The sequence below is a fragment of the Hipposideros armiger genome, unplaced genomic scaffold (genome assembly GCF_001890085.2).
Source record: "Hipposideros armiger isolate ML-2016 unplaced genomic scaffold, ASM189008v1 scaffold_191, whole genome shotgun sequence".
Taxonomy (NCBI): Eukaryota; Metazoa; Chordata; class Mammalia; order Chiroptera; family Hipposideridae; genus Hipposideros; species Hipposideros armiger.
In genome coordinates, this window is record NW_017731541.1 from 211,035 (window position 1) to 238,136 (window position 27,102).

The following is a 27,102-nucleotide window of genomic DNA, read 5'->3' on the forward strand; positions in this document are numbered from 1 at the left end:
GTCTTCGGTATTTGATTTTCTCGTTTATGTGCAGCCTCTTGGAGGTAAAAGCAAAAGAGCCCCTAACGCCCCGGAGGCCTTGCTGGCCCCTCCCCCGGGCAGGGGTCCCCTGGGGGCAGCGCCGCGAGCCGGTGTGAGCCAGCAGCCTGGGCGGCTCTGAGGTCACAGCCGGTGGCTGAGCGGATGAGTCACTTCCTCCCCACACCAGCGGCTCGGCTTCCCCGCGGGGCCAGGACGGTCCCAGAAACGCGCCCCCGCGGGGCGCCTGAGGCTGGGGAGGCGACGCGCCCCTGCCCCGTCCCTGCCGGCTCCGCGCTCCCTCTCGGGCACTTGCGCCCGGGGGGGCGGCCCCAGCCCCGCGCAGCCCCGCACGAGCGGCCACCGTGGGCGCGCGGCCGGCCCCGCAGGGTCGGTGCTGCGCGTGGGGCGGGGCCGCGGCCGAGAGGTGCCGGCGACCGCGCCCCCAGGAGGAAACAGACGGCGGGCGGGGCGCGGGCTCGGGCCCGAGATTCACGTCGCTCGTGGCCGCCTCCCGGGAGCTGCGAGGTGTTTGTCGCCGGGCGGCAGGTGAGTGACTCGGGCTCGGCCACGGGCTGCAGGGATGCGCGGGGGGCGCGGGGCGCGGGGAGGAGGCGCCCCGGTGCAGGCGGGGCCCGCGGGTTCGGTCGCCGCCCCAGCTCGGGCGGGGAGGGGGCGCGGGAGCGCCTCGAACGGGGCCCCCCTCCCGCGCGGGCGTGAACGGCGCTTTGGAGAAGGGCTGCTGCGCGAACCTTCCAAGTTCCAACGCGCCCCGGTGGGCGCTGAGCCCGCGCTGACCGGCGTCCGGCACAGAGCGCGGGCGGCCCGGACGGGAGGCCCCGCGGCCACGCACTACGCGACACGAGTGTGGCGTGTCCGGGGAGGGTCCTCCACAGTCTCGTGCGCGGCGCTGCCCTCGGCCCTGGGCGAGCCCGTGGGGGGGGCGGTGACTCGGTCCGCCGCAGCCGGCCTGCCGGGGGGGTCCCCCACCCCCACCCCCCGGGCGGGCGGCTGGGGGGCTCCGGGCGCCCTTCCCCCCGCGCCCCCGCCGTGTTTCCGCCTTTCTTCCTGCCCGCCCGGCGCTCCGGCCCATTGGCACCCCTTCCTGGTTTCTCCTGGGTTGGGAGACCTTTGGTTCCATTCATTGGCCGTGAGCTCGGCGTTTGCAGGATTCGTGATTTCCGTGCGTAGAAAGCGTCTGAACCCGGGTTGCGCCCCCCCCCCCCCCCCCCCCCCCCGTCGCTCTGCAGCGGCAGCGCCTCTGTGGTCACTTTTCCGCGGCTGAGGCGGAAAGGACCGGTCTCTGCATAAGCCCGGACCGGCTGCTCTCATTCAGCGCAGGCTTGTCGGGCGCAGGTGACACCCTTGTGTCCAGTACCTTCAGCCCTGGTGGCCACGGAAGTGACACTAGTTGAAAAGGATAAATGAGTTTTTCTTTACATTGGCTTTTGTCCAAGTGGACTTTTTTGTTGTCTTTACTGATCATAAAGTGAATACAAGCTCATTGTAAAAACAAACAAACAAAAACACAGCCAAACATGTAACAGAAAATGAGTGAAACTTGTAACTTCTGGTGCTTCCTAAAGGTGAACACTCAACATTTACCCCTCGCACTCTTTCCTATACGCACACATTCACCTTTGAAACACGTTCATTCAAAATATTACAAATGTTTACATACTAAGTTGTTTACACAAAGTAATCTGCCTACCTGATTTTTACTTGAATGGGTTATATTAAACAAAACAAATTTAACTTTAAAAATGCTGAAAGTCTTTCTAAAAGAAAAGGTTTATCAGGCCATTGCTTAAAAACAAACAGCCGAGGAGCCTTCTATGCATCAAGCTGGGGGGTGGGGGTGGGGGGTGCCAGCCGGGGGATGTCAGCCGACCTGAAGGGACTTGCAAGAGCAGTGACCAAGGGCCAGGAAGGCAGGGCTCCTCCTGGGGTTCCGCCGGTGGCGTCCAGAAGCTCTTGTGGAAACAAAAAGCAGACGCCCCTGGGGTCAACCGGGCCTGGCGGCGATTCTCTCTTGGACAACCTAAGAAAGAGTTCCCGGGAATTAATCCTGAATTCCAACAGATACATGAGAATCAGGCAGTCTGTCCTCAGAGCTGGCCCACAGCTCTTAGGCTAACTGTTTGGCCTCTTTTTGTCGCTTTCCTGCTGCTGTAATTTTAATTTAGAACAGCTCAGACTTTTTTTTCTTGTCAATTAAAACTAAAAACAAAACAGCCCCCCTCCCCCAAAAAACACGACAACTCAGGCTTTCTCTCTTGTTTTAATGAGTTGGATCTGGGACTAGGTGCTTACAGCAAAGCTTCCTCCCTGGGCGGGAACCCCGGGCAAGGAAACCCCCTGTTGTCGGAGAGAATGGGCCCTGGAGAGGAAGGGGAGGCTTAGCTTCAGGACACGGGTGTGACCAGGAAGCAGGCCCTTCTCAGCGCAGGGTCCAGGTTCTTGGCGTCTCGAGCAAAGAATTGAATGAGACACAGAAGTAAAGTGGTGAAAGAGCAGTTTATTAGAAGAAAAAGTACCCTTCAAAGAAATAGAAGTGGGCCCGAGCTGTAGAGAATGGCTCAAGGGCCATTATTGGAAGAGAAAATGCACTCTGAAGAGTTTGGAGCGGGCTGAGCAAAAGAAGAAGCTCCGAAGGCCTTCACTGGCCAGGACTTCACGTTTTTATTCTTTTTTATTCTCTAGAATGGGCTGTTCCTCTCTGGGCTTGGGGCCACTTGATTGACACCTGTGATTGACAAGAGGCTATTACCTCATCTCTTTAGGCTGCACGTGTTCCTTCCCAGAGTTCAGTCTGTTCTAATGATATTAATGAACTTCCGGCATATGTATGAGATGATAATCATGGTATAATGAGGCCCAGGTGAAATGAAGGTCGTTGTGGCCTTGACGGCGCAGGTGTGAGTGACTGGTTTAATCTAGTTGGGTAGTTTGTACCCATTTGTTTCCTCATAGGCGTAGATCATTACAGTGTAAAGGGGAAGTTTGGGGCGGAGAGGGGAGGTCACCAGGAAGTCACACTCTGTGGCACTTGCAGGAATGCAGAGACCCAATGCCTGCCTCTAACTGCCTTGTCTTCCCCTTGAGAGACGTGATCCCCATAAAATCTCTATGGGAAACTGAGGGACACGAAGTCTCTTCTTCTGTACCTGCTTCCTGCTGGGCAGGGGCGTAGAGCTGTCCCTGCCTATTGGGGGTTCACAGAACGCTCACCCCAGCTGATCTCAGATGAGAGGAAGGGGTCTCGAGCCCCGCCTGGAAGACCGCGTTGGCTTCCTTGGCCGAGACTGGTCATATTGCTGGGGTATCCTCTGTATCCCCAAGGCCCCTGAATGAGGAAAAGTAGATTCTAATTAATAAATTTAAGTGTTGGCTTACAGAGCAGAGCTTAAAGCTATTGATGCGAGGTGGCTATGGGAAATCCGTCCGCTCCATGGAGCCTGTGGCCACTTAACCAGTTATTCAGGTGACGTTAATTGTCCAGGGGTTGGGCCCTGAATGGGTTTGGAAAGAACATTGGGCTTCAATGATGACACTCAACAAGTATGAATCACAAATTTCAGGATAATTATCTAAAGCAGGAGGTAGGAGCTAAAAAACCAGGAAAAAGGAAACTTGAAGGAAAAGGAGACTTAAAATCTCTCTAGGAAAGGAAACTTAGTTCTTCAGTTGGGGGGCTACTCGCTCGGCCCATATCACGGGGACCTGCCCTCCCCACCCCACCCCCTCGGTGTGATGGTGTGACGTTTGCGTATTATGGAACTGCATTAGAAGAAACGTTTCCTAAAACAGGCTCCCGCTGACATCCTGCTCAGGTGTCAGGGTCCAGCGTCACCTGCTGAGGTGTGGGCTGGGCTTTGGAACAGCTGTGGGTTCTCCCGGAAGCTCTATCGCTTAGGACAAAGGGCACACAGTGTCACAGCTGGCATCCCGTGCCCATGCTTGCGGGTTACACTTCTGAATGACAGAGATTTAAATCAGTGCTCCCACAGTGACCGCCTGGCCAGCCTCCTCCTCCCTGATGCCCCTCTGTGGTTTCAGCCCTGGGCTCTCCCCGTGGTTGGTCCCCGGTTTGCTGGCCTCTAACTCCCACCCGCCGTTTCCCCACCTGCTGTCATCTTACATTTCAAATGTGCTTTGTGCCCTGACTCAGGCCTCAGTGCCCCCGGGTGATGCCCTCAGGCACCTTGTGCAGGAACCCTGGTGCCTCAGATGAAATGGCCACCTCGGCCCCTGGCCTAGCAAGTGACAGTGACTTTCCCTCTCCCAGTGAGACACCGGTGTCCCTGACAGCCTCAGGCTAATGTCACCGTCAGCCAGCCTGAGGACGTCATCTCCCGGATCCAGACTGTGTCCGCCTTCTTGTTCTTAGCGCCCCTCAAATCCACCTGTGCTGGGGAGGAAACACTTCTGTCTTCTAAGGTTCAATGTGTCAGGGACCGCAAATAAAGTGACAAAAGATTCGCAAGAGAAAAGACAAAACGAGATAAAGACCTTGGAAAGATACGTGGTCCCTCTAGGGAAGAGAGGTTTGATGGAGACAGTGTCTGGTTTTTTTCAGAGATTAGAGTTGCTCCCAGGGGGAGGGGCTTCTTGACTGAGCTCTGACCCGAAGAAGAGGAACTAATTTTATCATTTTAACTGAAGGCTACATTCTAATAACCCTGGCCTGTTAGGATTTGCTGTCAGTTTCAAGGGGCAGAGGGCAAGGACTGGGCAGGAGAAGGGTGTATCTGGTTCAGAGTCATAAAAAGCAACCGGACTGAGAGTGACAGGCTGTCTGCAGGCTGGGCAGGCGCCTTCTCCGTGGCCGGTTCCTTCCTGGGAGGTGGGGTTTGGAGCCTTCTGGGGAGCAGGGTGTCATCGGGTGTCTTCGCTGATCCAGCAGCTGACCCGAAGGCCCCACAACCCCTCCCCTTTTCCAGCCCCAAAGGAGTGAAGAGCCTGGAGGGGCCAGGCTGCCTGGGGGGTCACTGCTCCTGCAGAGAACATGCCTGCCCTGCAGACCCGGGCCCTGGGGACCGTGACTGTGTGACCCCAAGTCCTGCTGCTTCTCTGGGTGAGGAAGTGAGAGGCCAGCAAGGGGGGCTGTGTGCAGGCGGACTAGACAGCCCCCTCCCGTGGCTGGCGGGACCCAGAGGGAGCGCCCCTCCCCACCACCGACGGCTGGTGCGCTTCCTGGGAGCCGGATGTGTGCTTAGCTGGGCTGTCCGCGTGTGACCTGGAATTAGGACCCAGGCCTCTGTTCGCTGGTTACGGGGCGATGTGTGTGGGTTTTCCATCACCAGCCCTCGCACACCCGCTGGGTTTCACTCCTTGGGTTTGATTAACTTGCTAGAGTGGCTCACAGAACTCAGGGAGACATTTTATTCACTAGATCACTGATTTAGTGTAAAAAGATGTAACTAAGGAACAGCCGGACGCAAGAGACGCACAGGACAAGGTGGCCGCCCTCCCCCCCACCGCCACCTGTTCACCAACCCGGACGCTCTCCAACTCCAGCCCTTCTGGGTTTTATGGAGACTTCGTGACACGGGCATGCTTGATTAAAGCATTAGCCCCTGGTGACTGATTCAACCTTTAGTCAAGGTCCGGGGTGGGGCTGTCTGTTGCAGCTCTCATCACTTGGTTGGTTCTGGCAACCAGCTCCCATCAGGTGGGGGTCCTAAAGTCACTCATTGACATGACAAAAGACACCTTTATCATTCCCATGCAGGAAATCCAAGGGTTTTAGGAGCTCTGCGGGAAATGGAGGAAGACCAAATGTGTTCGTATCTCCTCCCACAGTCCTGGAGGGAGCCCTGCTATTGCCCACCAGCTCTGGCCCCGCTCCGCCTCGGTACTGGGGGAGGCTGGCGCCTCTTACAGCGCATTCGCTTCCTCAGCTCCCCTGGGCCGGACTGAGAGGCTGCCGTTTCCAAAGCAGTGTTTTATAAACGCTGAGGGGGACCAAGCCCGGGGAGAGATAGGTAGCAACTCAGGCAAGCATTTGCTCCAGACCCAACTATTATAACTTTCTCTGGTTTTCAGAATTTGCTAAAAATGTTCCGTATTTAATTGTGATACCAACCCCTTTCTCCACAAGGGCTCTTGGGGTTTGGGCGTGGCGGGCCCCAGTGCTTGCTGGGTGGCAGTGAGGTGGCAGGTTGACAACCTGCCCTGGAAATGATGGGCTGGCAGCACGTCACTGACCCACTCGTGGTTTTCTACCTGGACCTTGGGTGACCCTGTCCCTAAGGTCGGTGTCCTTCCTGCCAGGCTGGGGGGCCCGGGGCTTTTTAACCGAGGTCTCAGCAACCCTGCGCGTATTCCAGCTCAGCTCTCCCTTCTCCATGGGGAGACTGGCCCTAGGTGTTTGGTTACTGAGCCCAGTGACACAGCTGCACTTGTGTCAGTGGGGTTGTTCTTCCTTCTGGCTTTGGGTGGAGGCGCCAGCCTCAGGTCCTGACCGTCCCACCCTCTTCCCTGTGCTGTCCTTGAGACCTGAAGGACAGGTGAGATTCCTGAAGGGTGGGGCAGCTGGGTGTGGTCTGTTGGGTCACCGAGTCTCCCACAGGCTAGCTCAGCTTAGCTGGGCCTCGCTGACTGTCCCAGTGACCTGGGTTCCTGGTGGGATTCACTGCTGTTAAATTAATCCAACAAGGAGGCCGCCGGACAGGGGGCTCTGACGCCCTCAGCAAACCGAACCTGTAAGTGCCTCACGGTCCCGCAATGAAAACCCCGGACAACCAGTCTCAGCAGCGACCAGGCCACAGCGCCAGCTGGTCAGGAACCCCCGTACTCAGCTTCCCTGCCTTCTCCGCCTCTCCCGGCCCCTGACCACGTCCGGCTCGGTGCCGCCCCATTCAGTCCATCTGTGCTCAGATGAACTCTTCTGTATTGAACCCGCCTCCGTGTACCGTTTAACACTGTTCTCTGCTGTCTTCTCGCAGGTCCTGCCGCAGCTGAGAGAATGGCCTCCGCAGGGAACCAAACAAAGGAACTCGAAAAGGACAAGTAAGGCTCCTGCAGCGTTTTGGGTTCATTGTGACATGTGAGACCTGACAGGTTAACACATGTGACCTCATGACAGAGGTGGAGGCCTGGGGGGAATGCAGACGGGGTGGGCTCAGACTTGAGCAGGTACAGACCTGGCGTCTGGTCCGGGCCCGGGCTGGCCCTCAGACCCGGTGGGCAGCGCTCAGGTCCGTGTCTGATGGGGCTGTCCCGGCCCCGGCCACTCCTGCACCGCATTTCCTACTTCTCTCCCGCTCCTTCCTGGTCCTGAATCTTAAATACTTTCCTGATTTCTTCGCAGTTTTTCATAATTCTAGTTTATGATTCTCACGGCGCCTCTTTTGTGTTTATTGGCACATTGCTGGAAAAGCATGAATTTCTTGTCTTAATCCTGATGGCTACGTGGACTTTAAATGCACTGTTTTCTGATTTCCTCGACATCCACTTGTCCCCACGCCTTTGCCAGGGTTACCTGGAGATCCCATCCTGCTGCAGTGGCCTCCGGGGTCCGGTGACCTTGGCCTTGGCAACGCCCAGGGCTGTGCCTGACCCCCTGGGAGCCCCGGCTTGGGAGGTTTCTCAGGAACTTCTCTGTGAATCTGAGGCCTGTCTGGAGGCCCTCATGTGGGGTCACATGTCCAGGTCGTAGTTCCACACCGACTCTTGTGCCACCTCTGTCCCTTCCGCATAGGTTCTGAGGGCCGTTTTCACGTGTCAGGCCGCCTGTGGACGTTACCTGCAGTGGTGACTTTTTTATGGACCTAATAGTGGCCCTGGTGCTTTTAGTCATCAGCAACCAAGCATGTCCTGCCACTAATTTCTGAGTCCCCCTCCATCAAGGTGGAGGGGCTGAAATGAAGCTGGAGAAGGAGGGTGGGCACCAAGTGCCACGTGTGTGACTCCACCCGAGAGCGCACCCTTCCCTCCGCCTCATAATGTACCGTCCCTCGAGAGTCTTATTGTCACACCTGACTTGTCACCATCTACCTGCCCAGAGGCCTGGGGGTGGAGTTGGGGCCTCTTATTAAAGCCGTGACCGTGGACCTTTAAGAGGGGGTTTGGGTAGAACCCAGCTTCTGCAGTGGTTGAGAGCATCAGGTGAGTTGTGCAGCAGCTGCTAGTATCACCTGCCGCACAGGCTCCTGTCTTATTCATCTCTGTGCTCCTTACGCCAGCGCGTGGCCCGAGGGGGCTGTGGTGTTAGCTCAGCCCCGGCTCCCCCAGCCGCCCCCCATCCCTGCTCCCCACCTGGCCTGAGACACCTGGGCCAGTGATGAGGGCCGGCCGTGCTTCGTCTTCCTGGCTGCTGAGCTGGAATCAGACACCGCTTTTCATTCGTTTTGCATCTCATGTGTTTCTTTCACAAAGTAGTTGCTCAGTGCCTGGTTGTTAAATGAATAAAGTGACGGGACAGAGGAAAATAGGACCCCTTGAGACTGTGTGTCGACTGGAGAAACCGATTCCCAAGGAATGTGTCTCTGACCTGTTATTTTAAACTCCTTTGAAAAACAAGTCTGAGCACATCCTGGCCATCGTGGTTCGTGCCCACTTCACACACTGGAAGGGCATTGCCGGTTACTTCCCCTCTTCCTGGAACCGAAGAGAAAAGAAGGGCTTTCGGTTTGGAAATGTGTCACCGAGTCTGAATCACATCCTGTTGTGTCGGCTCCGATGCTGCCGGTAGCCCTTCTGTTTGGACCTGTGTGTCCACAGCATCCTGAGGAGCAGCAGGAACCAGAACTCGTCACCAATATGTGTCATGAAAGGAGCTTAGTTAAGATGCTGTGGCTGTGTTGTGACATCAGAATTCCTGCTGGGCCTAGAGACTGAAAAGGGACTGCCCTCCCTACACATATGTCTGGATTTGGGTCCTTGGAAGTGGCCTCCCTGCCCCAAGACTCGGAAACACCCTGAGTCTGGAGAGGCAGGTAGCCGGGGCAGCGCTGGTCAGGGGGTTGGGACAGTCAGGTGTGGCTCAGAGGTGTCTGAAGTCTAACACTGTGTGTGGCACTCAGCCAGCACCCTCCCCTTTATAAAAAGATCTTTCTGCGTCTCTCTAATATTGTGCGCTTATCTTTTCTCTGTAAACGTTTGGAAAATGTGAGTGAACTGGATGCCACCTATTTGTAGGTAAACCGGAGGGGAAATCGGAGAAAGGAGGAGGAGTGGGGTGTGGGGGAGAGAGAAGTGGGGAGCGGGGCACCTGCTGGCGATGTCCAAGCCGGACAGCAGGGAGGCTAGAGACAGTGATGGGAAGACAGAGAAGAGGGTAAGGTGGGTGACGGGGCTCACCTGTGCTGCGTGTGTGGTCTGCAGGGACTCAGAACAGCGCATGGTCACGGCCTACGGGACTTTTTGTTACTGGGCACCTGTTACTGTAAATAAACTTTTACGGGAACAACCGCACCCACTTGCGTGTTGTCTGTGGTCCCTTCCACGTGACAGTGGCAGAGTTGAGTCGTTGTGACAGAACCCATATGGTCTGCAAAACCAAAACTACCTCCTGTCTGGCCCTTTATGAAGGAAAGTTTGCTGGCGGCTATTCGAGCCCAGCCGCGTGCTGTCCAGTGGAAATATCACGGGAGCTGCACACACTTTCTAGTAGCCCCATTGGAAAAAAATGAAATGAAAAGGTGTGTTCTCATCACCCCTACTGGACATTGTAGGGGCGAGTGCTGGCTTGTGCAACAAGACAAGGTGTACAGATTGGAGAGGTTAGTGCTGGGTGGGAGAATTAAAGGCCATTTTTCTTCTAGTTTGTCCATATTTCCTATGGTGAATCTATTATTTTAAAAATAAAGTATGTGCTGAATGAAGTTGAGCTGGGTAGCAGCTGACTACGCTCTTTATCTGGGGAGAGGGGGCCCTTGGACCTTGACCTTTTGTGTGCTCCCTGAGTTCCCATCCATCCTCCAAACAGTCCCTGGGTGTGGAGAGGGGTGAGGGGAAGAAGGCAGACGGGGGAGTGGGAGCCTGGGCAGTGTGGGGCGTCCAGCCTGAAAGTGCGGGGGGGCGGGGGCGTCCATCCAGCCTGGAAAGTGCAGGGCGTCCATCCAGCCTGGAAAGTGTGGGGCGTCCAGCCTGAAAGTGTGGGGCGTCTAGCCTGAAAGTGCGGGGCATCCAGCCTGAAAGTGCGGGCGTCCAGCCTGGAAAGTGCGGGGCGTGCGTCCAGCCTGGGCAGTGTGGGGTGCCCAGCCTTCTCACTAGGTGCCGTATGCATCCCGTTGACACAGGGACCTGTGTCATTGTGTCAGCCACGGGACGCTGGTGCCCTGTTAACCTTCCACTTTCTTTCCCGGTTTGAACAGGGCCAGCTTCGTACAGCTTTGCAATCCAAACATAGCCACGCTGAAGGAAGATGTTCTGTACCATTTCGGCCTCAGCACCAGCACGCACGATCTCCCCGCCATGTTTGGGGACGTGAAGGTAGGGGACAGGGCTTTGCATTCCGAGCTTGTCCTCAGGTCGACCTCCTCACAGGTGGCACGAGCAGACTTCCTCACAGCAGCTGAGGTGACGGACAAGTTCATGCAGGGATGTGTTTGACAGAGTTTTGCGAATGGTTACTTTTGAAGCATATGAAGTAGTGAAAGAAAACTATTGAGGACTGCCATGTTGGCCCCTAATTAATTTCTTACCAATGTAGTATGTAATGGAAACAGTATAAATTTCCTAATGCTTCACTGAGAGCATGGAAAACAGAAGATACTAAACATTTTATAGGGGAGCAAACGTCATAGGAGCAATTACACTGTGTGTGTTGTTTGCGATTTAAGATGCATATTGATGATACTAATGAGTTCCTTGCCCTTAATGGCTTTTTTAGCGGAATGCTGCTTCCAGTCCATTTTCCCTACAAAGTCTTAAATTCCTCAGTTCTGATTTATCTTAGCACAGGACTTTTAAAACGTCTAATCCCCGTGGGCAAAATGGACTGATGTTGGAATTCAAAACAGAAACAAACCAGCAACTGGAGGACCCACTGCTGCTTACAGGGGCTCATCACAGAGCAGCTCTGTCCTGTCGGCACCCTGTGGTGTTGTGGTGTTGGTTTCAACACTTTCCTTTTTTTGTGGTGTTGGTTTCAACACTTTCCACGTGTTCTTAATTTATTCAATTTCCATTCTTCCATTAAGTTTTCTTTTTCATGTTTAGAGACTCATAACTCTTTGATCATCATCAAATGCCTTTAAACTGGCTTATTTACGTGTTTTTCTTGTGTGAAACAAAATGAAAAGTTTTGTTATATGGCGCTCTGCAGATGAAAAGTTTAGTTTTCTGAGAGCTCCCCCACCCCCATGGCGACCATTTCCTGGGCCCCCACCGGCCCCCCGGCACTTTCCACACACTGGACCCCTGGCTGTGGGACAGCCAGGTGAGAGGTGGTGGACGGAAGCCCATTTCACAGGTGGGCTGTGGGGCTCTGGGCATGCAGCCGGGAGTCCGGGCTATCTTATTCCAAGCCCAGGCTCCCTCGGGACAGCGAGCTGCTGTCCACCACAGACAGGCGGGCTGGCATGGAACCTGGGATGAGCTTCCCCCAGAGCAGGGCTCTGCTTCTGCTGCATTTGCTGAGCCCATTGTCGCTGCATGGCCCCTGCTGGCCCTCCACGCCCAGTGAGATTCCCTGCTGAGCCTGATTCCTGGAGCCAGGGCCTCTCAAGCTTCATTAGCATCAGAATCACCGGAAGGACTCCCCAGACAGAGTAGGGCCGGGTGGGGCTCAGGAACTTGCATTTCTCGCAAGTTCTAGGCGGTGCTGCTGTTGCTGGTGGGGGCTCTGCAGATAATGTGCTGCCTGCGCTGACCTGGGCTCCGTTCTCTGTCCACAGTTTGTGTGCGTTGGGGGCAGCCCTTCCCGGATGAAAGCCTTCATCAAATACGTGTCTTCAGAGCTGGGCCTCGGCCGTCCGGGCGAGGACCATCCAAACATCTGTGCGGGGACCGATCGTTATGCCATGTTCAAAGCGGGGCCGGTGCTGTCTGTCAGCGTGAGTACCTGACACTCGTGAGCCAGCCCCCCTGCCCATACAGAGCCGGTCCCCTCAACACCTTTTGCGCAGTCAGGCTGGGGCAAGTGAGACCACACACATGCAGACACAGCCAGCTGTGCCCACACGTGAGGCTCCCAGGCTGGATACCAGGAGGAGGTGCCTGGACCGGGCCGTGGGAAAGCCACGCCCGCTGCCAGCCTCCGGCCCTCTGTCACCCCGCAGTGAGTTCCTCACATTTGGTTTAGCAATGAGAGAACAGAGCAACCTCCGGTATTCAACCAGAGGAGCCTTCTCGTTTTGAAGTTTTGGTTCCCTTTGTAGGCAGCTTTGAATGACATGCTCCGTAGCTAAGGAGGTCCTGTGCTGGCACGGGCACCCGTCCGGCCAGCTGAGAGGCGTAGCAGTACCAACCTCCAGACCACTCCAGCGAGCCGAGGCGAGCTTAGTCCCACGGAACCCCGGAAGTGCTTCCGTGCAGGACACTGTGACAAATCCATTCTCACAGGGGAGCCCATGCCTCAGGAGCCGCACCTGGTTATGCTGGGGACACCACAGGGGTGTCAGGGAGGGTGTGGCACTGGGATGGGTGTCAGGGAGGGCAGGAAGATGGAGGACATGGCACAGGACCAAGGAGGCATCTGTGTCCATCTGGCTGAGTGACCGCCAGCTCGTTGGGCTGAGGCAGAGAGTGTGGGGAGCAAAGTGAAAGGACAGGAAATCCAGCAGGTGTGCGGGCAGGCCTCCCGGTGCCACAGGGGCTGTTTGTCACTCGGCTGTAGCAGCCGCTGCTGCCTGGCCAACCTCCCATCCTCAGCTGAGGTTCCACAGGGTGTGAGGGTCACACAGGGCCGTCTGTGCCACAGCTTTGTGCCAGATGTTGACAGTTTTTAAGTTTATGCTTTGAAGTTCATCCTTGGGGACTGCCTGCGGGACACTCAGGCTGCAGCCGGGGTGACGTTGGTTTCTTCCTGCTTCCAGCACGGGATGGGCGTGCCTTCCATCGCCATCATGCTGCATGAGCTCTTCAAACTGCTGTACCACGCCCGGTGCTCTGGCGTCACCGTCATCCGCATCGGCACCTCCGGCGGGATAGGTGAGGGTGTGGGGGCCTCTGACAGTGACACTGAGGGTGATGACCTGTAGCCCCCGGTGGGTGGCTTTGTTCTAGGAAGCTCATTAACAGGAGGTGTCAAAAGAAGCTTGCTTTGTTACTTTTTGGTCTAGCCCATCTTGCAGCGCACCCTAGACACAGGCAGCAGAAAGGCACCTGGCCACGCAGCTGTGGAGTCGTCCTTTTGGGGTCACACACTCCGATTCTCTCTAGCCTTTCTGACCCCCCCTCTCTGCCTTCTTCCCTATTCCTTCAGGGGGACGTAAGCCCCTCCGGAGAGAACGCACAGGAAAGTCACGGGGAAGAGAAATGGAATATAACGTTAACATAAGTGCCCTTAAGGTGCCTACAAAGTTCCCGTCCTCACTGTGGTTTTTTGAAAGCCACAGAGATAGCAAAGAAAGAATAGGATACAATGAGAAAGCAAAGTGCTAAAAATTGTGTTGAGTTTTAAGCAAGTCCGTTAGGCACATTTGCGTTATATAAGTTGTCCTCTAATGTCCTCAGCCTTTTGGCTGAGAAGCAGGCCCTGGCGATTCTGGGTCCCGCCCAGGAGCTGCCGGGAAGAGCCTTGCCATTCTCGGCCGCCCGTGAGCGTGTTTCTGACGGCTCCTGGATGGTAATTCTAGAATTCAGGTTTTCTGATCTAGAGAGGGGGTTGCTGCGGTCCTCACATCCTCTGGACACATTATTCATCTTTCCTTTTCATTATTAGACAGACTGGTACGAAAAATCTGTTTGCAGATTATAGGTCAGTGTTTAAAGAAGTTGCTCTCGTGAAACATACCCAGGTCGTGAGCGTTTGGGCTTTCACATGTGATGCCATCGGCCGGCCAGATGGACACGCACAGCTGTGCACGTCACGCTCGTGTCTGCCGAGAACTCCAGCAGTCCAATCCTGAGTTCTGGCTTTGGAGGGATTTTTAGAATCGATGACCAGAGAGAATTCTGGACAGAGTAGTATAGTTTGGAGTTTCCCAAAATTGCCCCATAAAAATGGAGAGTCAATTAGAGAGTCAAACCCCCGACCCCTGAACAACATTGATGACAAAGAATGACACGATGTCCCCACAAATCCCCAAATGGAGACAGTGGGAGGGTGGCATGGGCACCCGCTCTGGAGGAAACCTAGGGCAGTTATAGGGGTTCTGACGGACGTGACAACAGAAGGACCCAACAGGTTCTCCCAGAACCGTGTGGGGCCTGTGTTGGGGGGCAGCAGCGAAACTGTGAGAGGCTCTCGCACCCTGATTTGGGGGTGATGCTAAGATCTCTCGGGGCTGAATTCATGGAAGCCATCAGCCCGGGCTGACTTCCAGGTCCAGCGTCTGGGGAGAAACCTCCAAGAGGACTCTGACCACCAGACCAGGGACCGAAGCAGGAGAGAGGAGCCCAGATAAACTTTCGGGGGGGCAGGACAGCAGAGCTCAGCGGTTTGCCACGTTCTTTAATGTCTCATGACAACAGCTGATGTGGGGGCTCTTGGAACAGACCTGACTATTCCTCCTTCCTAAATGTTTAGGAAAACCAGTAAAATAACTATTCACACTAAAATAAGTACCAGAGGGCCTCATGGTCTAGTCCCACGCAAAGTTATTATAATAAGAACGAAGAACAGGAGAAGAAGAACATCCCACACACATGAACATAGGCGGGGGAGGTGTGCCCGGAAGGCCTGCGGGCTGGAAGGAAGGCTGCCTCCGTCCCCAGGAGAGTGGGGTGCTCAGGAGTTGGTCGTCCTTGGAGCTGGGCTTGGGGTTCATTATCCTCTTCTTGTCTCCTTTTGTATTTGCTTGAAACGTTCAACAATGAAAAGGTAGAAACAGACCAAGTAAACACGTGACGGCATGGGCGGGCCCCACGGTTAAAAGCAGCAATGCCCAGAAGGCATGGCGCCCGGAGCGGCGTGCAAGGCTGTCCTCTTTGCACTGTTCTATTCCACATTTCCGCAGTGCATGTGCATTAATTTTATTATCGGAAAACCATGGGACGCCGAGCACGGGTCCTTACCCATTCCTTTTCAGAACCTTCCTGGTGCTTCGGTTTTTTTGGGGGCGCAGATGGGTCGAGTCCCTGCGCGTGCCCGGCTGCGCCCTGCGCCGCCCAGCGGCCGTGACCGCGCTCCTCTCTGCAGGTCTGGAGCCCGGCTCCGTGGTCATCACCCGGCAGTCGGTGGACGCCCGCTTCAAGCCCGAGTTCGAGCAGGTGGTGCTGGGGAAGCGGGTCGTGCGCCGCACGGACCTGGACGAGCAGCTGGTGCGGGAGCTGAGCGAGTGCGCCGAGGGCCTGCGCGAGTTCACCACGGTCGTGGGCAACACCATGTGCACGCTGGACTTCTACGAAGGTGAGGGGCGGGTCCACGCGGCCCGGGGCGCTGCGCGGCGGCGGGTGCAGCGGGAGCTCACCTTGTGCGTCTGCAGGGCAGGGCCGGCTGGACGGCGCGCTCTGCTGCTACACGGAGGCGGAGAAGCAGGCCTACCTGCAGGCGGCGCACACGGCCGGCGTCCGCAACATCGAGATGGAGTCCTCCGTCTTCGCCGCCATGTGCAGCGCGTGCGGCCTGAGAGGTGGGTGCGCGCCGGGCCGCCCCCCGCCTCCGCCCTGCAGGCCCGGGGGGCTCGGGCCTCCCTGAGCTCAGACCTCCTGACGGTCATGTGGCCAAAGGCAGGCACCTCAGTGTCGCCGCAGCCCCTCCTGCGCCACCAGACAGGCTGAGCAAGACGACCTCAGGCCCGCCAGCCCTGCAGTGACTCTGGCTTTCAAAGCTGTTTGGGATTCTGAATTGGGGTTAATCACCCCGAGTTCCTAGCCGCCTGGCAAGGTCCGGCTTGCCTCGCAGGGTTCCTGCCTCCTCGCCACGGCCACGTGCCTTTCAGGGCAGGCTCCGAGCGCGCCCTGAGGTTTGCCCGGGCCTCGTGGAGGCGGAGGCAGGGGAGAGTAAGAGGAGAACAGGGCAGGGGGGCGGCAGGGGGAGAGGAGCCTTCCGAGCCTGCGCCTTCTCCGGCTGCCAACATGCCCATCGGTCACCGCGGGGGCTCGGAGGTGACACCTCGGCTCCGTGAACTGATGCGGCCTTTGCTCTTTGCAGCGGCCGTGGTATGTGTCACCCTCCTGGACCGCCTGGAAGGGGACCAGATCCGCAGCCCCCACGAGGTGCTGGCCGAGTACCAGCAGCGGCCGCAGCGGCTGGTGGGCCACTTCATCAGGAAGTGCCTCGCGGGGGCCTGAAGTCCCCTGCATCTCAAAGGCGAGCGGTTGCCATCGCCACAAATAAAATCGTTGTCAAAATTCCCGTGACTCGTGCCCACTTGATGTAAGAATTGGGAGACTGGCTGCATGTCCCAGGCAGGGCCTCCTGCACCCCACACACCCTTCAAAAAGCCCCTCCCGCGATCCTGAGAGGAACCCCCAGCCGAAGGTCGGTGATCAGGTGTTCAGGGGGCACTGAGCCCTACACCAGGGATGTGGAGAGCAGGAGCCCCACCCCGTCTCGTGCTGGAAGCATTAGGGTACAGGGTGAACCCCTGGAGTTTCTCTGTCGAGTGGCTATTTTATCGGCCCAGTGTCAGAGGCTGACCAGAGGGAGTGGCCTGGAGGGCGGGTGTCCGACCAGAGCCCCAGGGAGGCTGGCAGTGACTGTCCACTTAAACTCCAGCATGAGGTGCAGGACCCTGACTGTCCCCTCTGTCCCCAGGCCACTGTCCTAGACCCCCGTCTGTCCCCAAATTCCTGAGTACCTCAAATCTCAGCTGGATGTAGCCCGGCTCCTCCAGGGGCTCGTCTGCCTGTCACACCTCAGCTGAGGCCCAGAGTGGGTCAGTCTCTTGTGGCCTCCAGCTCACTGAACTGGCCCGGCTGCCACCACGTGGACCTGGGAGCCAGTGTGCTGTGGACAGAGGCTCACTGATGTGCCCCAGCTGGGCTGACGATGCAAACGGGACCCATCCCCCCAGCCTTTGGGGGCCCCCTCACACCCCTCCCAGGCAAGTGTGGCCACTGAGGTCCCTACTGCTTCCCTGGAGGACATCTCGCAAGGCAGAGAGGACTCAGACACTGGGCAGTTGGTGGCATTTAAGCAGAAGAGGACGTTACCAGCCAGGGAAGGGCTGGGCCCCTCAGGTATGTCCTAGAACCTGCACACACACACTTGGAGCCAGGCAGAGGGAACCGGATTTCCATGGAGGACACTGTTTCCTCAGATGCTGATGCCTCACGGAGGCTCCCAGCTGGGCCCACGCCGCCCTCTGCTGGCCATGAGTGGGAGGGCATGTCACTTATCCTGCAGGTGACACTTCTGTGTCAGCAGGTGACTCCTTCCTGAATTGGAATGTGAGGTGGACGGCGCCCACACGCAGGGAGCGCCTGCTGAACAAAGTGTCTTGTTCCAATGGATTAACAGTAACAATTCCACTCCTGTGACAACTGAACGCTTAGGATTAGTTTGGTTTGGTTGCCATGATGACTCTGGAGCTGACCTTGAAAACGTCCTCAAGCAAGTGTTACCTGGATTTCTCAAATGGCCCCTCCCTCCACCTGCACACAGCCCACCCGGTGTCCTGACCTGGTCCCTGTGTCTGCCTCCAATCCAGGAGTGACAGTGACCCCTCTGAGCAGGATAAGATGACACTGACACAGTCCACTCTTGGTGCTTCGGCAAGTCAGAGAATTAGGGACATAATTGGGTTTGTTCTGATGGAGCGAACCACCATGGATTTCACAAGCCGGTGTCACCTATCTCACTGCACCGTTTTTCTGGTGTGGTCCTGCGGTGACATAAGTAAGCGCTCAGAACGGCTCCAAACTTTGATAAAGGTGCAGCACTTTGTAACTAGAGGTAAGGATGTCCCCGTGAGCGAGGTGCTCAGGCCCTTACAGGTGAAGCTGGCGGGCTCTGTCTCATGTAGAGCTGGGCTGTGAGGCAGGGTCCCTGAGGTGATGTCCCCCCCATGCACACGGACTCGCCGCTGCCCCTCCCTCCAGTCCAGTCTTATCACACTGACTTGTGATGCCATCTGACCAGAAGCAGTGAGCGTGAAGGCTTGTTTTTGTAAATGGCAACAGGGATAACGAAATGCTTAGAAGATTCAGTGTGTGTCTCACACCTTTACCTTTAATCGTGACAGCACTCCCGCAGGCCAGGTGACTGTTGCCTGAGATCCTGGGGCAGGGGAGGGGTGGGGGAGAGGAAACAGTTATTCTATTAATCTGAGTCGATTGAGCATCAGGCACTATTGTTAACACAGCACTACGGTCTCAGCTGCACTGATTTCCCAGAACCTTGCAACGCAGGTCTTCTCTTTCCCGTTCCACAGGTGAAGGTTCTGGGTCCAGAACTGGGACTTGCCCAGGGTTGCAAGGTGACTGTCAGATTAGGTCCGGGTCTTTCTGTTTGGAAAACTGGTCAGCTGCCCGCGGACAGGTTGCAGACTGAGAGCTCAGGGGACGACTGTCTTCCTGCCCAGGCTGGCTTATGTCAGCTCCACCTAGCCGTCCGTCCTTTCTGAGGAAGGGAACAGGCTTAATGACTGTAGAGGGCTTGAGCCCCAGGACGTCTAATCTGGCCTCACTGGCAGGACCCCTGGAGACATGGGAGAGTTACGGTTCTGAAAGATGAGTTACCTGTGAATCAACACAGTCCACGCTTGTCCCACTGTGCGCTCCACCCCGAGTGTCTGCGGGGTCCCTTCTCTCCTGGGAGACACATGATGTCATTGGAGGCTGGCTTTGCTTTCGGCCCAGCGGGCCCCACCTGTCCCCTGCTCCTCAGCTGTCCTTTCCCTGTTGTGCAAGGGGGAGTGTTCAGGAGAACTTTCAGAAAAAAAGGAAAATCGGGCTCCCCACGGACATGGGAGTAAACGTGTTAAATATTTTATTTTATTCACGTGAGGAAACTAGGCTGTTCTGATGGGCTCAGGACACAATGGAAAAAGCACACATTTATCTGAACCACTGAGGAATGTTGAAATATATTGCAAGTGAAGATGCAAATGAATTTTAGGAAGGGAGGGGGCGGGGAGAAGGTACTTAGAATCTCTACCAGGTGGGCTGTACCTGTCCACGCGTTACCTGGAGCAGATCACCTGGAAGGGTGCGCTGCAGACACGCATAGTTTTTTATGGAAACACGGAGGTTTTTTTCTTTTCTACAGAAGAAAACGGATTTACCGTTCCTCAGGTGAGAAGTGTGGCCGAGGATGTGACGCCAGGCCGGGGGTTTGCTTGAGCGGCTCTGACTTTTAACCCTTCTTGCCACTTACTGGTGATGAGACCTTGGCAGGGGATCCCTCTCTCTGAGCCCCAGTAACCTCCTGTGGAAAGTGGGGTTCCCATAGCAGCAGGTGGCACAGAGCTGACCCTCAGTAAATAGGACCAATTGGTGTTGGCTTGTCAATTATTTTCCACTGCATGTTAAGACGTTTATTGAGTAACAGATATTAACCGGATCCTGGGCTAACCTTTTTTTTATTGTGGTACAATAGACATAACACAGTATCTGTCATTTCAGTCACTCATAGGTGTACAACGCAGTGGCACTAAAAGCCTTTTGCAATGTTGTGTAACCATCACCACTGTGTACACCCACGGCTTTCTCATCATTCCCAACATCAACTCCACACCCTTTGAGTAGCAACCCCCATTCCCCTCCCCATCTCTTGGTAACCTCTAACTCACTGCCTGTCTGTATGAGTTTGCTTATTTTAGGAACCGCAGGTAGTGGACTCATGCAGGATTTATCCTTTGTTTGCCTTCACATTGTTTTTAGGGTCCATCCCATTCATACAAAAGCACATACCAAGCTCACATTTCTGTTTAAGGCTGAGGAATACCCCACTGTCTGTTTATGCCAGCTGCTTGCCCAGTCATCCATTGGGGGACACTTGGGCTGTCTGCACCTGCTGCCTCATGGGAATGAGGCCTCTGTGGACACGGGTGTGCAGGTGTCTGTGCATATTCCGGCCCCCGCTTTCCAGTCTTTTGGGGCATGCTGAGAAACAGAATTGCCAGGCCTCCTGGGAGCGCGACTGAACTTTGAGGAACCGCTGGCCTGATTTCTCTCTCTAGGCAGGAAAGCACATTGAAAAGCAAGGGGCCATCCCCGGAGGTTGTCCCTCCAGGCAGAATGTTTGCTGTGTACATCTGCTCACGCCTGCCCCTTCGCGGGTGGACGAGGCCACTGAGATGAATAAAGCCTAACGCAGCCCCTAATAAAGGTCGTTTGAAAGCTCTCACCTTGGATGTCACAGCCCACCTCGGCAAAAGAATATTGCAGCGACTGTGTCCAAGGTGAGCGTGGACCTCGTGAGAAGTTGGAAGCCTCCCAGTTGCTGGTCGCCCAGGCTGTCGAAAGCCAAAGCTCGTGGGAGGCTTGATTCCCGTCTACTCAACTGTCACAGTCACCGACAGCCACATTTCAGAGTCGTCTGGGAGCTCAGATTAAATCTGGTGTTGGTGAGCTGGGGGCATGTGACAAGATGGCTGGGCGAGTGCACTGTCCGAAACTGGCAGTTGGTCCCATGATGCAAAAAGCCGGCATGACGGTCAATTGGCAACAGTGAGGGTCATGTGACGCTCGGAATGTTTTCTAGAGAAATTAATAAAGTTTTGTGGCAAATGCCACATAGTTTAATGTGGGAGACCAGCTCCTGCAGGTCCAGGGGTTCCCTCAGGTGGAGGCGGAGTCGGCGAGGAAAAGGGAAAAAACCTTGGAGACACAGGAGCGCTTTTTCAAGAAGTGTCTCACTTTATTTTACAGCATGCCTCTTTTTATACCAGGCAGTTTAACCATTGTTCCATTAGTATCAGGGTTTTACTTCCTCATAATTCTTATGCTCCAGGGTACAGCTAGACCTTTTCTATGCTAAAGACTAGCTTATCCCAACTACGCCCAAATCCCTCCACCTACAATGACTGTGACCAAGGCCTGAGCCTCTACATAATCGCCTAAAGGATGGTTACCATGACCACCCAACAATTATTCTAAAACCTACTGTCTAAGCAGGATCTTAAGATTTACAGGGTGTGTACTTTGACCTTTACTAAGATACTAGTAGTGTGACTAAAATTGCCTTTAGTGTATAAAATAGAATTATTGTGATATATCTGTTAGAAGGGGTGTAAGATCTTCGTCCCACTGGGGGGCATCCAAAGGGGAATTTAAATTCTTTAAGAGATAAAGCAGTATCTGTTTCTCAGTCAGAGCTTCAGAATTTGTCACAATTGCAGTGTTTGGCCATGTGAGATACTGAGGCGCAGACGGCTCCCCGCAGTTTAACCTGTCCTGTAAGGATATGTTACCCCCACACCATTCTAGGAAGCATATTTCATATATTGACAGAAACATACAGAGTAAGTAGTGAAAAAGAAAAAAATTATTCATGACCTTGGTTAAACCAGGAAGGCAGAGTTTATTCAAGACTAGTGTAATAGGTGTAAGGACCCCCACAAAGTGGAAGAAAGATTGGGCTCAACTCAGAATATAACAAAGAAAGGTGGGGATTTATAGCCAAGGAGACGGGAGGGGAACAGTGGAGAGGCTGAGAGACGGAAAGGCTCTAAGAAGGGGTGTTAGAGTTCTCCACAGACACAGGACCAATACCACACACACACACACACACACACACACACACACACCATACACACACACACACATATACACACACACACACATATGTAATAGGACTTGGCTCAGGTGATTATGGAGGCTAAGAAGCTCCCATCTGCCATCTTCAAGCTGGAGAACCAGGAAAGCCAGTGGTGTAGTTCAGCCTGTGTCTGAAGGGCTAGGAACCGGGAGCTCTGATGTCTGCGGGGGGCGGGGGAGAAGATGGACATCCCAGCTCAAGGAGATGGAGAGAATTCACCCTTCCCCTTCCTTTCGTTCCATTCAGGCCCCCAAAAGATTGGATGATGCCACCCACATTGGTGAGTGAGGATCTTTACTCGGTCTGTTGAATCAAACGCTAACTTCTCCCAGAAACACGCTCACAGACACACCCAGAAGTTGTGTTTCACCAGCTATCTGGGCTTCCCTGAGCCTGTCAAGTGGACATGTCACATGAACCATCACAGCAGGTAGGGTGGTTCTCGATAAACTGGCCAGGGTGACCGGATATCACCTGGGGGATGGTGGGGTCCGTGGGTGAGGAATTTGATTAGCTATTGAGGGCAGGTTCTGGTTAAACTAAAACTGGGCTCCTGAGGACATGCCAAGGGTGGGGTTTGATGGGTTCAGAGGAGCCTGTCTGGAGTTTGGTCAAGGAGAGTCTTCCTCAGTGGTAACCAGCTGTAGTGTTGGTGGCATCATTTTCCAACAAGTGTACCTGCTGGGTGTTAACTTCCTTGACTAACGAGCTGCTAGGTCATGTCAGGCTGTTTATTGACCTTTTGTAATGGCCACAGTGGAAGACCCTTACCCTGAGAAAGACAGACTCATGGGAGGGGAAGGTGATGCAATGGGGTCGGGAGGGGACCTTGCATTTGCCTGCCCAGGTCACCAGCTTCCAGGCTTCAGTCACCAGCTCCTCACCCACCCGCCCCTCAGGCAGCACTGGGGACCTGACACTGTTCTGGAAGTTCCAGGGTCCCACCTGGCTGAGACCCACAGCGGGCCCCCTGACTGCCACCTGGAACATTTTACACAATAAAGCAAGCAGGCACCCCCGAATGGGACGAAGCTGGGTGCAGACACAGCTGAATGCTCGGACAGGAGGACACAGCCTCCAAGGAGGCACAAGGGGACTTGCCAGAGACCAACCAGTGGGAGCCCCTGGGGAGTGGGGGGCGCTGAAGGTTGATCGGTGAGGCCTCCACTCTGGCCCCCAGCCTCCCTCTGCAGGAAACGGCTCCAAAGCAGATGGAGGGAAGGCACAGCTCCCTCAGGGTCGACTTTCCCAGTGATCCAAGTGTAGAGCCTCTGCTGAGCCCTGGCCTTCGCTGAATGGAAACCCACGACAAAGCTTGCCGTCTAAGTGATTGCTGTGGGCAGCTGGAAGCACCGTTCCTTCAAAAACGCCTGCGTGAATTTATTGTTCTGGACTCTCCCCCACTCCCCTAAGCAGGTATCGTCATAGGTCACGCTTCAAGTGGACCCCAAGGCAGCAAGGGGACAGGAGTCTCCTGACCGCTGTCATCAGGAGTCTGCTGGTCACTGGTTCCAACGAGCGCCCAACACCAGTGCTGTCAGGAAACTCTTGCAAATTTAAACAGGTTCCTACGCTCCAGAACTCGTCCGAACTCCTCATCTGTGAAATTGAAATTGAAATCAGGACCTACTAGGGCCGGCCGAGTGGCTCAGTTGGTTAAGAGCTCGCTCAAGAGTTTGAGCTATGAGCAACAGCGGTTCGAGGCCAGCCCGAGCTGAGCAGCCGCTAAGCTGCCAATAGGTAGCAGGATGGCTCAGCTAAAAAAAAAAAAAAAGAAATCAGGACCTACTGCAGGCGACTTAATGAACAGTTGTATCCAAAAAGCTTCGCGTGAACTTGGAGGAAGGTCATCAGATCATTTGTGTGAAAAAATACCTGGAAAATTGTTTTAGCGCAATGCAAAAACAGTTCAAAGAAATGCAGTTTTCACTTACGTTCCCAGACCTCTTGTGTAAGGACGCCTGTCCCACTGGCAGCGTGCACACATCATGGTGGTGACAGATGTGGAGTTAGGGACAGGCCGGGCCATTGGCCGGGACTGTGAGAAGGCTTCCTTCCGACTGCCTCTGTCTCCTTCAGTGTGTTCGTGTCTGTAACATGCAACCGTCACACAAACCCTTCCAGAGGGCACGTTGTCTCGAAAGAAAGGGTTTATGGGCCGCATCTTAGCAGAAAGGGGCAGGTCCCGGGCGCCAGTCAGAACGACCAGCAGCCGGGCAGGTGGAGAGACAGACGTGTCACGTCCTGGGACTGACGGGCTCTCCTATGGAGACAGTTTGGGGGGAAGGTGTAGGTTGTTTTGAAGGAATTCACCTTGGCTCCAGGTAATGGGGTGAGGGGGCGGGAGCAGGTGGAGCGGAAAGTTGTGTGACAGGTGACCTGCATGAGGAAAAGTCTGCTGCTTGGGGGGGTCGTGGGCGGAAGCCTGAAAGCTCACGTCAGCCGGGCGCGGTGGCGTCAGGGCCACTGATTCCTAGATATTCGTGCAAATGGCACCTGGGAGCCGATGCGGTTTCAACACGCATTCAGGGTGTGAGCGTCTTATGTTGGTGTTGGCTCTGCCGCGGCTGCTGACTGACCGTCCTGTCTGGCTCTCCCTTCCCCGCCCCAGTTGCTGTGGTTGAATTGGGGACCGATGGCTCGGAGCTTTGCTCTTGTCAAAACGCACAGTTCCTGTCTGCTTTACTGTTTGTGAGGATGACAGGGAGACATCCAAACGCAGGCAGAAAATCACAAGACCCTGTACGGACCCGACTGCTGTTACAGACGCTGGCAGTGTCCCCCCTCCTCAGGTGGGACTGCGTCCTCCCCGGGGTCCTCAGGGGCTCCGACTCCTCAGCGCCTCACCACCTGCACCAGGTTGTCCAGAGGGGCTGAAAGGAGAACCCTGCTCACTGCCCTTAACTCCAGTCATGGGATCGGGACACTTTCCCCTCAACATGTTAGTAGGTTTTTGAGGGTTTATTTTTAATTTTCTTAGCCAAGGGGGCACCACATAGCATTAGAAGACGAAACCACGTGTTTCTATCCATTTGTTGTCTTTGGAACAAATATCCTTTAGATATGAGTTGGAATTATGGTCTTCTACTAGAACGAGAAGAGGAACCAATTCAGATTCATGGGAAATTATTGAGATTAGCAAAATAGAATTTCAATGTCAGAGAAAGTGTTAAATTACCCACGAGATTAATTTTTTCAGGGTTTATAAATTACAATTAAACAAGAAACATTTCAGTCATAAAGGTTCTCTAAACTGTAAAGCTTCTAATTGCTTATTGTCCCTGATTTTACTAAAACTTTTAAACAAAGAGGGGATTTTTACCTGGAATTTCTGAATAATTTACACTGTAACTTTCAAACTGCATCACCGGAACCTTTCAGAGGGGCAGCCAAGTGTGCGTGAGACACTCTCCTACGTTCAAGTCCATAGCGTGCTCACCTGCTGGAACTAGTCAGCTCTGACGGGCACGTTGTGCGTGAAAGTCGATCGGTTCAGACAGAGTGCTGGACTGAGGTGAGGCGGGAAGGAGGGGTTGCTGGTTTCCGCCCTCGGAGGCCCCTTCCCCGCCGGCCTCCCTGCCACCTAGTCTCTAAGGAGGCATGCCTTAATTCAGAGCATCAGGATGAGTGGCAGTGGGGTGAACAGACGGAGGATGGGGTGAAGTTAGCAAAAAGCAGACCCTGGGGGCAGGTCCTGGGATCAGCTACGAAGTATTATTTTTATAAACTGATAAGAGATGTCTTAGTACAAAGGGCCAGGAGACATGGAATTCTGATTTGCGACAAATGCGCAGGACACAGTCTGCCCTGCACAGGTCACCCCTAGACTGTGATCAATACAGAGTGACGAGCTGTCCCCAGGGGCAGTGTCAGCTTCAGAGCGAACTCCCAGCAGTTCCAATCTCAAGACCCATGGCTTCCTCAGCGTCTTCCAGTGTCAAAGATACCCCCTGACCTGGGTGAGGTGCCGGCACCAGCCTTCAGTGGCCTCGGCAGCCTCGCCTGCAGGTACAAACACAAGTTCAGGTGCTGCCTTGATGCAGGCTGGGGTTTTCAACACACATTTATTTTCCCAAGTTCTAGAGGCTGGCAGTCCAAGGTCAAGGGGTCAACAGAGTTGGTTTTGGTGGGTGAAATCATGTATGTGTATGCAAAAAACAGGCTGCTATGAAAATTAAATGGGGAAACCCCATGATTGGGGCATTTTCTAAATTCTGGAGTTCTTAAAAATAATGACAGTCTCCTGTAATGTGAAGTGTTGTGTTATCTGCAAAGGGAACCAGGTAGCAACACTTAGAAGACAGGTGGGGCTTCCAGGAGCTGAGGCCAGGGAAGATGGGCATGACATCGGGCAAGCCGGTGCTGGTGTGAGAGTGTGAGAGAGTGTGTGTGTGAGAGAGTGTGTGTCTGTGTGTGCACATACATGTGTGTGCATATGTGTGAGTGTGTGCATGTGCATGCATATGTGTGTGTGTGCACATACATGTGTGTGCATACATGTGAGAGTGTGCATGGGTGTGAGAGTGTGTGCGCACATGCATGTGTATGCATATGTGTGTGAGTGTGTCTGTGTGTGCATGTGCATGTGTGTGTGTCTGTGTGTGCACGTGCATGTGTGTGCATATTTGAGAGAGTGTGTGTGCACGTGTATGTGTGTGAGAGTGTGTGTGTCTGTGTGTGTGCACGTGCTTGTGTTCCTGTGTGCTGGGCCCACCCACCAGGGAGAGGCCTTCAGGCTCACGCTACAAAACAACACATAATAGAATAAAATGTAAAAATGGTGTTCTTTTAAAAGACAGGTTTGCAGGATAATTGAGGCAATTCCTCCCCTGAAGCCTGTGCCTGTTTCCGGTTGCAAAAGCCTCTCATGGAGTGTGCATCGCTTGTGGAAATCGCTTTGTGAAACGGAAGACCACAGGCTCTGGTTCTGCCCTTCCCCTTACCACAGCTGGGGCCACAGGAACCCAGGAGCCTCGGCCTCGGGCGGTGGAGCAACCGCCCCCCGCCCCCCAGCCTTGCTGATTCCTGCCAGCCTCCGGGAAGGCGCGGGAGGGGCCCCCCATGGCTGCTCACGAGCTTTGCCAAGGCCTGTCTCTCCGGCGGCAGCTGAGTCGCATGGGAGAGGGGCTGAGCGGTCCTGCCTCACTGGGGTCAGCAGGGTTTGCTCAGACTCCCTGCTCTGCCTGCGGCTCCCCTCCTGCCTCTGAGGCGCGGGCCCCAGCCCTTTGGGGGAAATGGGTACCGCAGGGGTATTGGGGGGGAGGGTGTGACAGCACAGCTTGCCTGGAACTTGAACCATTGACCCGCCCTCACTCCGTCCCCCC

At 54.9% G+C, this 27,102-nt stretch overlaps 2 protein-coding genes across 3 annotated transcripts in view; both read left to right on the top strand.

Annotated features, from left to right (window-relative positions):
- Nucleotides 1-216: 216 nt before the first annotated feature.
- UPP1 (uridine phosphorylase 1) lies at nt 217-16,417 on the top strand. Of its 2 annotated transcripts, none has more exons than XM_019652965.1 (8): nt 217-567; nt 6,969-7,032; nt 10,332-10,458; nt 11,865-12,023; nt 13,005-13,119; nt 15,272-15,481; nt 15,558-15,704; nt 16,226-16,417. In XM_019652965.1, the coding sequence occupies exons 2-8, from the start codon at nt 6,989-6,991 to the stop codon at nt 16,363-16,365; spliced, it is 942 nt and encodes a 313-aa protein (XP_019508510.1). In that variant the 5' UTR covers nt 217-567; nt 6,969-6,988; the 3' UTR covers nt 16,366-16,417. The 2 variants fall into 2 exon arrangements, with proteins under 2 accessions (XP_019508510.1, XP_019508511.1); XM_019652966.1 differs by having other exon boundaries at nt 10,341-10,458.
- Nucleotides 16,418-23,766: 7,349 nt separating this feature from the next.
- Nucleotides 23,767-27,102, top strand: part of ABCA13 (ATP binding cassette subfamily A member 13) — a 235,256-nt gene continuing 231,920 nt past the window's right edge. Inside the window, exon 1 of the mRNA XM_019652970.1 lies at nt 23,767-23,818. Coding sequence (XP_019508515.1) covers nt 23,767-23,818 — 52 coding nt within the window. The remainder of the gene's footprint in view (nt 23,819-27,102) is intronic.